The sequence below is a fragment of the Sylvia atricapilla genome, chromosome 2 (genome assembly GCF_009819655.1).
Source record: "Sylvia atricapilla isolate bSylAtr1 chromosome 2, bSylAtr1.pri, whole genome shotgun sequence".
Taxonomy (NCBI): Eukaryota; Metazoa; Chordata; class Aves; order Passeriformes; family Sylviidae; genus Sylvia; species Sylvia atricapilla.
The window spans coordinates 52,336,179-52,348,755 of record NC_089141.1 but is presented as its reverse complement, the minus strand read 5'-3'; the positions used below and the strand labels follow the sequence as shown (position 1 = coordinate 52,348,755).

Genomic DNA, 12,577 nt, shown 5'->3' with positions numbered 1-12,577 from the left:
TTTATTCCATAGTGTCTTTCAAGTCCTCCAGGTACAAACTAGAGGATGATTAACAGGTTGCAAAAACCCAACAGAGTTCAGTTTGTCAACTGAAAGTTGAAGGAACCAAAGGGATTAAACAGCTTTTGGAAATTGGAATAAGGTTCTTATGAAATCTTTGTCCTTTATATCCTCGTGGGCAAGCATTTGTAAGGATTCAAATGCAGCACTGGAAGCTCATCTCCATTTCCCAGCCATGGGGAGGGGAGTGTCTCGAGGTGGCTCAGCCAACTGACAGAGAAAGGATGGCAAAGCCACAGCTGCAGTCACAGGCACATTTCACACAGCTCAAGTGGTCTCCTTCCAGTGGTGCTGTCCTGTAATTAAAACAGGACTGTACTAATTAGGAGGCTGCTGGACAATTCAAGTCTCTGACAATTCCAAGCTGTTCCCAAGCAGCACCCCAAATGAGGCCACTTGTGCCAGGGGGAGGGATACTGGCCATGAAAGGCTGTCTGGCCCAAGGCCAGTTTTGGCGCACACTCCCTCCCAACCCACACTGGGCAGGAGCTGGGCCCCCCTTGTGCAGCATCCTGAGCTTAAATTAATGTTGAATCAGCAATCAGCCTCACACCAGGAGCATGAAAGGATGTTTCTGGAGGCAGAAGACAACTGTGGAAGTTCCTTGACACTCTCGGTCCACCTTCAAGCCTTTGAACTGAAGTCGCTATTTCAATAATTACACGGAACAGCTGCAATCCACTTACCACAGCCCCTTGTACACACCTGGGAAACATCTCCATACAAAGCATAAAACTCCGTATCCAAAGTTTCAGAGATGACTGCATTAGCTTACTTTATTCATACTTGTAACATACTTCAAACTTTGATGCGGAGTTCTGCTAACTAATATCTAGTCAAAGACAAAAACCCCTAAGTCAATCCATGAAGACTAAGCAGTTCCATAACCTTCAAAATAAGTTCTTGAATGTTTTATAGTATTTGATAGCAGCTTTTTATTGGTTACAAAACCTAAGCCCATATACAAAATTAGGAACACATTTAGATGCCTCTTTGAAAGAACGTTTTAGTCTATTTTAACTGATAGTTTAAAAAAATAATAAAAACAATGCAATTTTAAACACTGTTCTGAAAACGTAAAAGTGCAGCAATATACTTTGTTTCCTTTATTAACTATGAAATGGTGCAATCCCAATCAAAAGCTGATAAGGTCACAGCAGAGCGAACTGAGCAAGCACTTTGTCCTGCCTTACCCAGTTCTCCGAGGTTCACTTTTATTGTAACGCATCGAGTGCAAGAAAAGGACCAAATCTTTACAGTAGAGGAAAACTGTTGTTTCAGTATCAATTTGTATGTAATCTCCAGAATAACAATGAGTGTAGGCTGAACTGGGTATGCATCAGTCTATATGGCATACAGGAGACTAGACTGAATTAGAAAGGGGGAAATATTTGTTCACAATAACATCTGCCGGAACTCTAATTTCACAAAAACTTTGTGACCTTACCTAACTTTGACTTTTTATTGTTTAGTTTTTTAGCGAACACCACACAGTTTCAAGATTTTAGACTATAGTGTGTGAATAGGATGCAGTTACCATATGAAGCTTCAACTCAACTTCTGGGAAAAGAAAAAAGGCACAATGAACTTCAACTCAATTTTATGTGCACAAGAGTTGAAAAATCTGAGCCACCTTAAAGAGAAATTGATTCTAAAATTTATAAAACCTATAAATAATCAGAGGCCAAACCACTATATTAAAACAGATTATCTAGCAAGTAAAAATCTTGCAGTTTAAACATACGCTTGTATCCAGCTGAGATACAAGACAACTCACTCTTTAAAGTGGCTCCACCTTGGCAGATATATATTTAATGAATGCACACCTGCTATGTGTTGTTCATCAGTGGAAAAACAGCTGATCCACAAAGCTCTGATGGCATCTGTCCTTATCTTCATCACAGTAAATACAACCCACATCCAATAACTAAATTAGTTCAGATTTTTCTATCCCTTCACATCAATGCATTGGGAAATTACACCCAGTAAACAACAGCAACAAAACCAGTTTGTGTGATAGCTTACAGAATTTCAAAATGACCGATCTTCGCCCCAGCAATACCAAAATCCCTTTGAAAGTGACTGGGTCAGGCGATTTTCCAAAAGCAATGACTTCACATACCTTATATAAAGTTATTTAATGTGCGCTGCACATCAGGTTTACGCTGAGTAACGGCAGCTTCGATACAGCCTCACACATCAACCAGTTTGTATGGTTTTAATCACATGTATAAGATTTGAGACTAACTTGTGAATTATTCTTCCAATACTCCAAGAATGAAGCTTTTATGACGCTTCTAAGTAGTTGCTGGTTTGTTGCCAACCACATCATCATAAGCACTGGTTACTAAGTAAAAAATAGTTTAAGACTAAATTACAGTAAACATGAAAGCTCCACAGTTTAAACCCAATATAAATCAACCATATCCAATTATCAATTTAAAACAGAAGATATCGACTACTGAAAGTTGAAAGCAAGATTCTTTTTAACTAATACATTTTTGGACAGAATTTTTTTTCTACAGTCTGGGACTCTTGCTTTCAGCTTAAACAGAAGTTCAAGTCCATAACAGGTTGTAGCTCAGGTAAAATACCATGCACAGCATTTGATTACTTCAAAACAGCAGGAACACACAGGCTGAAGTGAGTGGTCAAATAGGGCTCGCTGTTCTCAAAAATTAGGTATAATGGCAAAAGCTTTACCAGTCCAAATCTACAGTTCATTCTCCAACCCTGGTTTCTGAGGCAGTTAATGAACACACATCAATTACTGATAGCTGAAGTAGTTTTTTTGTTTGTTTTAAACTTAAGTGTTTAATCAATTGCCAAGTGTTGTGTTTTTATAAGTTACTTTTATTTCAGTTTCACCAATGAAATTCATTTGGCTTGCATTTTTGAATCTATTCTTCCACATAAAGTTTATGAAAATATGTTTGTGGAGGACGATGATGGAGGCTCAGAGCAAACTGGGCCCCTGTAAAGTCTTCCAAAATGTATGCATCATACCAAAGTGTCTTGATCCACAGCGCACCATTTTCCAAAGAAGCTACTTTTCCGTGGAAAGCCAATGTGCCACCACTATGGAATATTCTTAACAAAACTGCAGATTGCGGTTGTCAGCATGTGGCACCAGGAAAAAGGCAAAAAAAGGTAGTTGGGACTGTTAAAAAGAATTCTGAAACAGTTTAAGAGATCATGCATATGCATTTACAGTCCATGTGATAGTGATGTTTGGCAACTGCAAAGTGACCAATACATGGCTTGCTTTAGAAGCATCAAAACGAAGAGGCATGTGTGTCTTGGAGCCTTTTGTTTCTTCACTTGGTAGCCATCTGGTGGTGCTTCGTACTGGTGTGGGACAAGAGAAGCTGCACTTTTTCTGAACTTAAAAATTAAATTCTTTTGTTTGAAGGTTGGCTGTTGGATCGAAGTTGTAAGTACCTCCTTGAGTGGCTTCAGGAATGAGACTGGGGTCTTCATCAATCTACAAAACACAACAGCAGAAACACATGAGAGGCTGATTTCCGGCATAACTGGGTACACAGAGAAGAAATTCACAAATGTTCATGGGTTTGTTTTTTTTTAATATTATTGCAGTAAAATTAGATCAGTTTTTCCAATTCAATTCCCCAAATATCTTTAAAAAGAAAACATATCAACTCTGTTCTAGTACCATTAGGGAAACAGAAAACTGTAATGGTTAGGAACAGTGCTGCTGTTTGGTCAACACAGTTGCTATTTTAGCTGTGCAGTTTAATTTTCAGTGCCAATTTTTAGTACTTCTGGAGCTGGCTAATCACTAGTTGTGGATTCCAAAATTAGTTTTGTACTTTCTCCCATTTTCTTTCAACATGAAAATGTATTTTCATCAGCAGCCCATCAAAATACTAATATGAAGCTTAAAAGAGCTCTTAGTATGTCCTATCAGAATTTGAGGGATTTAGAACTATTCATTTCAGAGCAGTTTTATATAAATCTCATAAGCACAAACTGAATTTGGTTTTAAACCTGAAGTACTCCATTGCTCTATGGATAGAGTGAAAGGAATCAGTAGCCAACTTCACTCAGCTTCCCCAGAGCTGTTAGAATTTAGGTATTTACAGCCTCGAGGTAAACCAAATAACATGGTCAGTAACAACAAAATGCACTACTTCAAACCCTACCCATCCTCCTGCAAATCACCAGCTGCTCTATTGCTTCTGGTTGTCTGAGCCTCATTTGAGATCATGTGTCATTCTGAAGCAGGAAAGAGCTCTTGTGTGGAGGCTCTGAACAGCCTTCTGAGGCCTGGACCTGCACTAGTGCACACATCATAACTGACTCACCTAAAATCTCTCTTTATTTTGGGTGTCACTGTCTAAACTGAGGGGAAGAGAATGAGGCCTTTTGTGACAGCAACAATCTGCACCTCATGTCCACATGAAGACCCAGTCTGGTTCCAGAATGTTCTGCAAAACCTTCTTGTTTTGATAAACTAGCATTTCTACCTTCTGCAGTGATACTACAAAGCAACTGCCTACTTCTGCAGAGATACTACTTCAGTAACCCTAAGCTCACCTGCCTTTAATACAGAAACTGAAGTTAGGACGCTGTTAGTGCTGGTCCTAAACTACAGGCTGTGCAGTTTACAGGGCTCAGAAAGGAACACTTGAGATTAGCAATGAAGGGACATTGAGCAGCCAGCAACATCTCATGAGACTACAGAAGATCCTGAAGTGACAGAAGGCAAGAACACTCCTGGACAGTCCAGCTTAACACGGCTAATCAGGCTACCATAACCAATCTCTTGTCACCCTGGAGCAATTATGGAATTTCTAAAATTTTGAGTTTCAGAAGCTCCAGAAAACGTAGTAATGTAACAATGTAATAATCTGAAGGAAGGTCCTCCCCTTGAGTAAAAGAGGTATATTCAGCCCAGCAGGCATGGATTAAATTGTCTTAATGTAAAAAGTAAACACAGGAAAGGGAGTAGTAACTTCAACAGGGATATTTTTCCACCCACATCAACCAGATTCTGCTCTTCAGTTACACACAGAAGTTGTAGAGTCTCTGTGGAGACACTGCTCACAGAATCACTACAGCCATTGGGAACTTTATCTTAACCACTGGGGACTAACTTCCCAATCACATGATGGGCCCATGAATTGAAAATACTGAGTTCTGAAGTTAGAGCTGGCATTTAGAGAGTTCAATTTAAGAAAAGAGTTGAAAAAATAGTTCTGCCAGGCTGTAAAACTACAGACAACCTGGACAGCCTAGAGAAAAGATTATTTGTCATTGAATTGCATGTTGAAGCACTCCTCAGAAACTCACAAGCAGCCAGTAGCATGAGGAGCTAGAACCAGAGGGTCAAAATACCTAATCTGGGTGCAACAAAATATTGGATGGTCTACACCAAACAGTTGCAGAAAGTGTTAATAATTTTGATGACTCTTTTCACTGCAGAATCCAGACTGAGCAAATACAAGTTAAAACACAGAAATCTGAAAGTAAGGATCCACTGTCCCTTTCAAAGACTGATGTATGAGGAAATAAAAATGAGAGACAGAGAACTGTTTAGATTCTAATCACAAGTAATTACATGTCAATCTGACAAAATTTCGTGAGCATCAATCAATTTGTTAGGCAAAACTAGAGCAGTAAAAATCCTCTTGATTTTCTGAAGGAAAGTCCTGGTATTGAGAAATTCTTCAAAGTCTTTAAATTGAGGGAAACTGTGTACTGAACAAGGACCAGGAAAACTGACTTTGCAGATCATGTATGCTCATGACCACTGGAGCTGAGGAACACTGACAGTGTACTCACTAAGCTAAGAGCACAGTGCATATACTTTTCCATCTTTAGTATACTTACATCATCACCAGAGAAATATTGATCTATAATTTCAAATGCTAGTTTATAAATGTCTTCATTCTCGTGCTGTTGCAAGGCTTCAATTTTCTCTAACCCTGAATAAAAGAAAATGGAGAAGAGTTTTGTAAGATTAAAGCAGAGTTACTGACTACTTTAAAAACAAAAGGAAAATTATTAAACATTACTACTGAAACACACTAGAAAAGATGTAGCTCAGTTTGAAAATATGATCTACACTGCAGCTATCTTTGTCTCTAAGAGAAAAGAAAAGTAGTTAGTGAACTTTACATGCCAGAGAATATTCCATTTTATGAATGATGGATAATGGAGTATTCTCTTTGTTTAGATAACACTCTTACTTTTTAAAATTTCTATCTACTACATAACTTTTGGGTTAGTCACTGTGCTTTCTGTGTATCCCCAAAAAGAAGTGGCTACATTTGTGTTGCCTCTTAAAACAGCAAGCTGACAAAGCAGCTAAAACATTAGTCCCATTTTCAAACTGGATATAGAATAACACAAGGGAAAAGTTTCCAGTGCATTATGTTCTTCAGTATCTCTTTATTATAATACATTAATTAGCATTTGTTACAACTTGGATTGCGATATTGAAAAGACTCCTCATCCTGCTTTGGTCTGTAATGAAATTATGATCCTAAAACTGCTTCCAAGGCAACGAACTAGAGCAAGAACTGTGTGTTTTATTGCAGGACATAGCATAGCCCATGTTAAATAACACTGCAGTAAACATCAACAGCAGCAAGGGGAAGACGGAATAACATCCAGGCAATTAAATTTTTTAAAAGCCTAGTAAGCTCTTACCTCCACATTCTTCTATAATTTCAGCTATTGTGCTAGCCTCATCACCAGCCATTATCAGGATGTTTTTTAGGCCATCCAGCACCACCTGTACCACTTGAGAATCCTTTACTGAGAGTAGATTGCAAAACGGTGGGATTACATTTTGTTGTACAAGGTATTCAACCTAAATAATTAAAAAACAAAAAAAAATGCTTTCAACGTTATGCTTCTTACACAAATGGCTGCATGTGCAACACTTCAGTGACAGCTTGAAATCCCACTGCACATACCTGATCTTTTCTCCCACTTATTGTCAAATTGCTAATTGCCCAAGCAGCTTCCTTTTGTGTCCCGAAGTCCCCCTGAAAAATAAAATAATTAGCTCATTAAAATCAGCAAGGAAACATTGGTCGAACTTATTAAAAATCACAAACTCCTCATGTCAGATTTATAAAAAGAGGATGACAACTTGCATAGCTGATAGCTTGACTGACCTTAGCCAGCTGGTGTATGATCATGGGGATTAGCCCAGCATCTATTACAGCCTGAACTTGTTGCTGGTTTCCTGCTGTGATGTTGGAAAGGAACCAAACTGCTTCCTACAATGGGATAAAGCAAAAAAGCAAAGCACTTTTAAAAACTAGTCAGCAGATGAAAAAAAGAACTCAACCAAACCTGACCACCTCAAAACCTAAAATCATACCATAAGCAATCACTAAATAGGCCTCCTCAGTAGCACTTCTAGCACACAAACTTTTATTGCACTGTGAAAGACAACAGGGAATCAACGTAAAATTCATGATCCATTCACAGGGCCAGATTCTCTCTCACACAAGGAGTGTCTCCATACATCAGGAGTAATATTGGTGTAAACCTTATATCCACTTTGCACTGTTGGAGTCACAGACAGGCTTTAAAATTTTAGTTTTACAAGGAAAATAGGAAAACTGGAAAAGCATCACAAAAGAAGGACTTGTCTGGTAATCCTATTACTGACAGCTCAGTAGTACCTTTGTGCTATGATAAAAGAACTCCACCTCCCATTTTCTTTGAATAACATGGTGTCCACAAATCTCATTCAAGTATCACACATGACACTGTTCTGTGACTCTGCTCAGCCATTACTCCTTCAGGAGGTTCATCCACATAGATACCACCTATCTCATGGCAGTTACAAATTCCCAGTAACAAAGGGGGATGATGCATAACTCGTCATGATGATCAAGAATATCTTAAAAAGGCTCCAATCTTAAGTAAAAGATGTGGCAAGCAGGCAATTATAAAGCACTTCAGGAAAAGAACAGGGGTTCCCACTTTTTTTAGGGCTGTGTATCTTGCTTTTATTTCTATTTGCCTCTCACAATATAGACTTGAAACAAGAATCAAAGCATTTCTGGACTTTTTTTTTCCCCCCCCAAAATAATTCCATGGCATTCAAAAGGGCTCTTCTCATTATTTTATGGGAGTTAAGAGGACAGGCAAAAAAAAAATCACATCAGTTTGACTATCAAAGATAATTTCTTCAGAGGTCTTCACAGCTGACAGGGCCTGAAGAAACAAAGATGCCTCACAAACAGATTTCTCCTCAGTGATACACTATATGGGGGAATCACAGCCAGACCATCTTTGCAATGGAAGATGGCACAATGACTAAAAAAACCCAGATAACAGGAAATACAGCTCTGGAAAAGGAGACACTGATCACTTTCATCAATCTCTCCCTATTCTACCCAATCCTTGCAGCAGTGAAGTTATTTCTGCCAAAAGGAAGGAGATGAAATGCAGAGACAATTTTCAGGAAAGGACAGTGATACACCCTCCTTCCTTGAAAGTGAAGATGAACAAGTGAACAAACTTCACTATGAAAAGGCAGAGTGGGAAAACTGGGTCAGTCTTATGCAACTCACTGGACTCAACTAAAATTATGCAAAACTGTAAATGAAGTTAGCCAGTTATTCACTTTGCAAATGAAAAGAAAAAGTATCTCAATCCAAAAGCAAAACCCTTCAGTCCTCCCAGAAAGCATGAGGCATCAGCATCAATGCATGGATACTCACTATGGCTGTTTGGTTTCAGTCCTAAATAAGCACCAGCCTCAAAGGCTGCACCTTTATACAAAATTGCTCACATGCTGGAAATAAAAAGCTGTAGGAAATTCTTCTGTAATATACCACAGGCTACTGTTTTATTTCTTAAAAAAAATTACTGAGTTAGGAAGAAGCAAATCATACCTTGTTTATCTTCTCTTTTGGATGCGTCAGGAGATGTGGGAAATAAGACAAAACATCACAATTGAGAACAACTTGTGTCTGCTCATCAGTACCAGTTACTATGTTGCCTACTGCTCTCAGTGCTGCTGTCTGAATGTCCAAAGTGGGAAGGAAAAAAAATTGCATGTTAAAGACATTGCTGTTACTTACGCTATAACAAAGATCATTTTAAGATGTCTCTTTATAAAAACACTTTGCAAAATACAATTTAGCACTTCATCCTCTGAGCTTCATCAGAAAAAAGGATACTGTTTCATCAAAAGACATAGTACACCACAGAATAAATGCACTGCAGCTCAACTCAAAAAGCAGAAGGATTACAATTTTAAAGAATATTAAAACCTTAGAAGATTAATTCATCATGTACCTGATCTGTGTTACAATTCCAACAACAGCTTCTAGGCTCTATGTCTGCTGAGGCTGCTCACTTCTCCATTCAGCTCCCCACTACGACATTCAAAACCTCACAACTACTGAGTCTCAGGTGATTTCAGAAATGGACTTTACATCTTTGTGTATTGGTCAGTAAATGCTTTACAAGTGACAGAATACTGGAGAGCCTTCTTTCAACAAGTGAACTACTCTGACAAATTTCAAGACAGCCAAATCTCATCCAAAGTACAAACTAAACAAACATGTCAAATGCACAGATACACAGAAGAGCTCCTTATTACAGTGGATGGTTCATAAAAAACCCAGCACACATTAACTAACTTTTAGTTTCACATTGTCTTTAAAATTAATCAAGTAAGCTCAGTTAACCTTTCACAGCTAATTACAGATTTACTTTACTAAAAGGACTCTGCATTTGCAAGTATTTCCATACTCTAAAGGTTCCAAAATACTGATTTCCGTGAGCTATTCAGATAGAATATGCAGAACCATAAAAGAAAAGAGTGTATATTACTTGAATTCTGGAAAACGTAAAATCTGTTGTCATTAAAATATCTTAGGACTACAAAAGGAAGACCACCTCTGGTAATCACATAACAGAAGTTAAAGTTTAACCTATCACTTTACTTAAAACTTTATTAGTACTGTTTTGCTTGAATTTTCTTTCCTTTTAGTATTTTTTTCCCAGTGTGGGTAACATTTTTTTCTCAGTTTTACCTGCACAAAATGTAGTTAAAAATGTTCATCTCACTAACTCCACTAATAAATACTGTCAGGCAAGGCTTTTTAGCAAACAGCATACAAAGGACGATTCAAACACAAGTGAATCTCACTTACTTGAACTTTAACCTCCTGATGACTCAGAAGGGGAACTAGAAAAGGTACAACTCCTGAATCAATCACCATTTGTATCTGTTCATTTCCACCATCTGTTAAGTAGGACAAAGCCCAAACAGTGTCCACAAGAATCTACAAATTGGAGAGAACATCAGTTTACACATTGAACAGAAAAATTTGTATAATGAAGGCTTAATTTAGTGAACAACATTCCACTTATCTGAGGGTGGAGAGGGGAGAACATGCAATTTAGTTATAGGAAAAACTAAAACATGATTGTGATGAGACCTAATCAGTAATGCCAGATTATTATGTAGAACTATGAAAACCAGGGCCATTTGTTCCATCAGAGTAATTTCTGTATGTCCTCTCAAATTCCTTTCTAATTAAATACCATATTTTGGTGCATAAAGTGACAGCATACATCATCTCACAAAGGTAAACTGTTGGGCTTGATTTGCATTTCCAAGATAGACAACCAGGTCAGGTAAGTAGCTGTGCTAGTAGCTTTCTGAAAATACCAACACAGCCTCCTTAGCATGGCTGTAATTTGTTAGCTGTGCTATCTTATTATTATGGAATACATAAGTCTCTAATGATTATGATTATGGAATACACAAGTCTCTAATTCATCTGACACCCTAGCATTTCTGATCCATAGTGTAGTTCTGAAGTAAAACTGCAAACAAATCTGGATGTATGCCATTTCCTACCTTCATATTAAGAATAAAAAACACAGCAAGGGAAAGGAGTTCTTACACCAACTAAAGGACTACCAACTATTGTAATGTGGCAACTGTTGAAGTGTTCAAGCAAAGCAAAACCCACAGAGAAATGCCTATCATGCAGGGACATCTGAGAATCTTGAAAGAGAAACAGGCTTGATAAGGATGCTGACTTGATAAGGATGATCAGAAAGCCCTCAAAAATAGACAGGTACAAAAGTTAGTCATTGAAAGGTAGTACCTGAAGCAGGAACAAAGCCAGCAGAGAGGGATATCTCATCACATAGAGATGATGTTAGGAACTGCAGGAAAAGAAATCTGGACCCCACTAAGGACATAATCTGTTGAGGTACCTAGATCTAGCCTCCTTTTAAAACAGATGCCCATTTAAAATTTCCAGCTATGAGAACAGCTGAGTACTGCAGTACTATAACACAAGAAGGATTTACAGTCCTGACCCACAGGCTGCTGCCACCCAGCTCTGGATGCCAGCCAGCAGAGCCCAAAGGCTCTCCTGCCACAGCCTGCTGCTGCCCTCACCTCCTGTGCTGCAGGGACAGCAGAACATGGTGCAGTGGAGCCACTATGGCAGCAGAAGCAGTGAGAGATGGTGCCTCACCAGTTTGCTGCCCCACAGCCCTGTTGGTGACAAGAGCAGCAGCCGCCAGAAGCGCTCACAGGACTGTGGGCTGACCTACCTGCATGACTGACTCATCTCCAAAGATAGGTTTGCTGCTCCAGTACGGAGAGGCTGGGACCAGACTGGTACCTCCAAACTAGCACCTGACTCTCAGGATCAAAATGACGGATACCCTAATTGAGATCAGTCAAAACCTGCCATCACAGTCTCATACCTGTATCAATAAGCTCTCATACAATCATTGCTTTGCAAAAGCTTTAAAATTGGGAAGGGAAAAAGAGCGTACAGGTTAGAAGTATATTTGGTTTTGCAATGAATTCCGTTCAGCTTTGTCCAAATTACTCACTGAAAAGCCACCATGTGCTGTCTCCCACTCACATTACACTGGGAAAACCCTGGCAAAATCTCAGCTTAAACTGTACAAATATTTTGTGGAGACAAGCCCACTTCACCATTAAAAAAGCAGCAGAAACACTGCTACTACAGCGTTGAACTAACAAATGACAGTCCCACTGACAGTCCCACTGAGTGTTGATTCCCAAACTCAACACAAGCGTTCAATTCCTTCTTCCCTAAACTAAAGGACCACTATAGGGATTACAAAGTTCTGATAGAAGGAGGAGAAAAGCAGCTCAATATCCCCTTAGTTACACAGATCTTTGCTCTGAAGTCACAATATGTAAGGCTTCATGAGGTAAATCCACTCTCTAGGACATTACTTGGAAAAATACAGGTATACTTGGAAAAATACAGGTAAACTCATGAATCAGGAATGTGGGATGTACTGAAGTTTTAGTACTAACAACATGAAGGTTATCAAAGGTGCCACAAAACAATAGTTTATTGCTGTTTGTTTAAATGTACTCTCATAGGCAATTTCTTTAATTAAATGTTGCAAAGTCAGGCACCCAACAGGTTACAGAAGTCAGGTTTACCCTTATGATCACAATATTTGACTGGATCGATATATAGAATTACATGTAATTTTTTTACACATC

The 12,577-nt window shown here is 38.6% G+C and overlaps 1 protein-coding gene across 1 annotated transcript in view; it reads right to left on the bottom strand.

Annotated features, from left to right (window-relative positions):
• Positions 1–970: 970 nt before the first annotated feature.
• Positions 971–12,577, bottom strand: part of KPNA3 (karyopherin subunit alpha 3) — a 47,158-nt gene continuing 35,551 nt past the window's right edge. The window contains exons 11-17 of the mRNA XM_066313251.1: positions 10,215–10,346; positions 8,946–9,074; positions 7,209–7,313; positions 7,005–7,076; positions 6,736–6,898; positions 5,914–6,008; positions 971–3,544 (exon numbers count right to left, since the gene is read on the bottom strand). Of these exons, the coding sequence (XP_066169348.1) occupies positions 3,446–3,544; positions 5,914–6,008; positions 6,736–6,898; positions 7,005–7,076; positions 7,209–7,313; positions 8,946–9,074; positions 10,215–10,346 (795 nt within the window). The 3' untranslated portion in view covers positions 971–3,445. The remainder of the gene's footprint in view (positions 3,545–5,913; positions 6,009–6,735; positions 6,899–7,004; positions 7,077–7,208; positions 7,314–8,945; positions 9,075–10,214; positions 10,347–12,577) is intronic.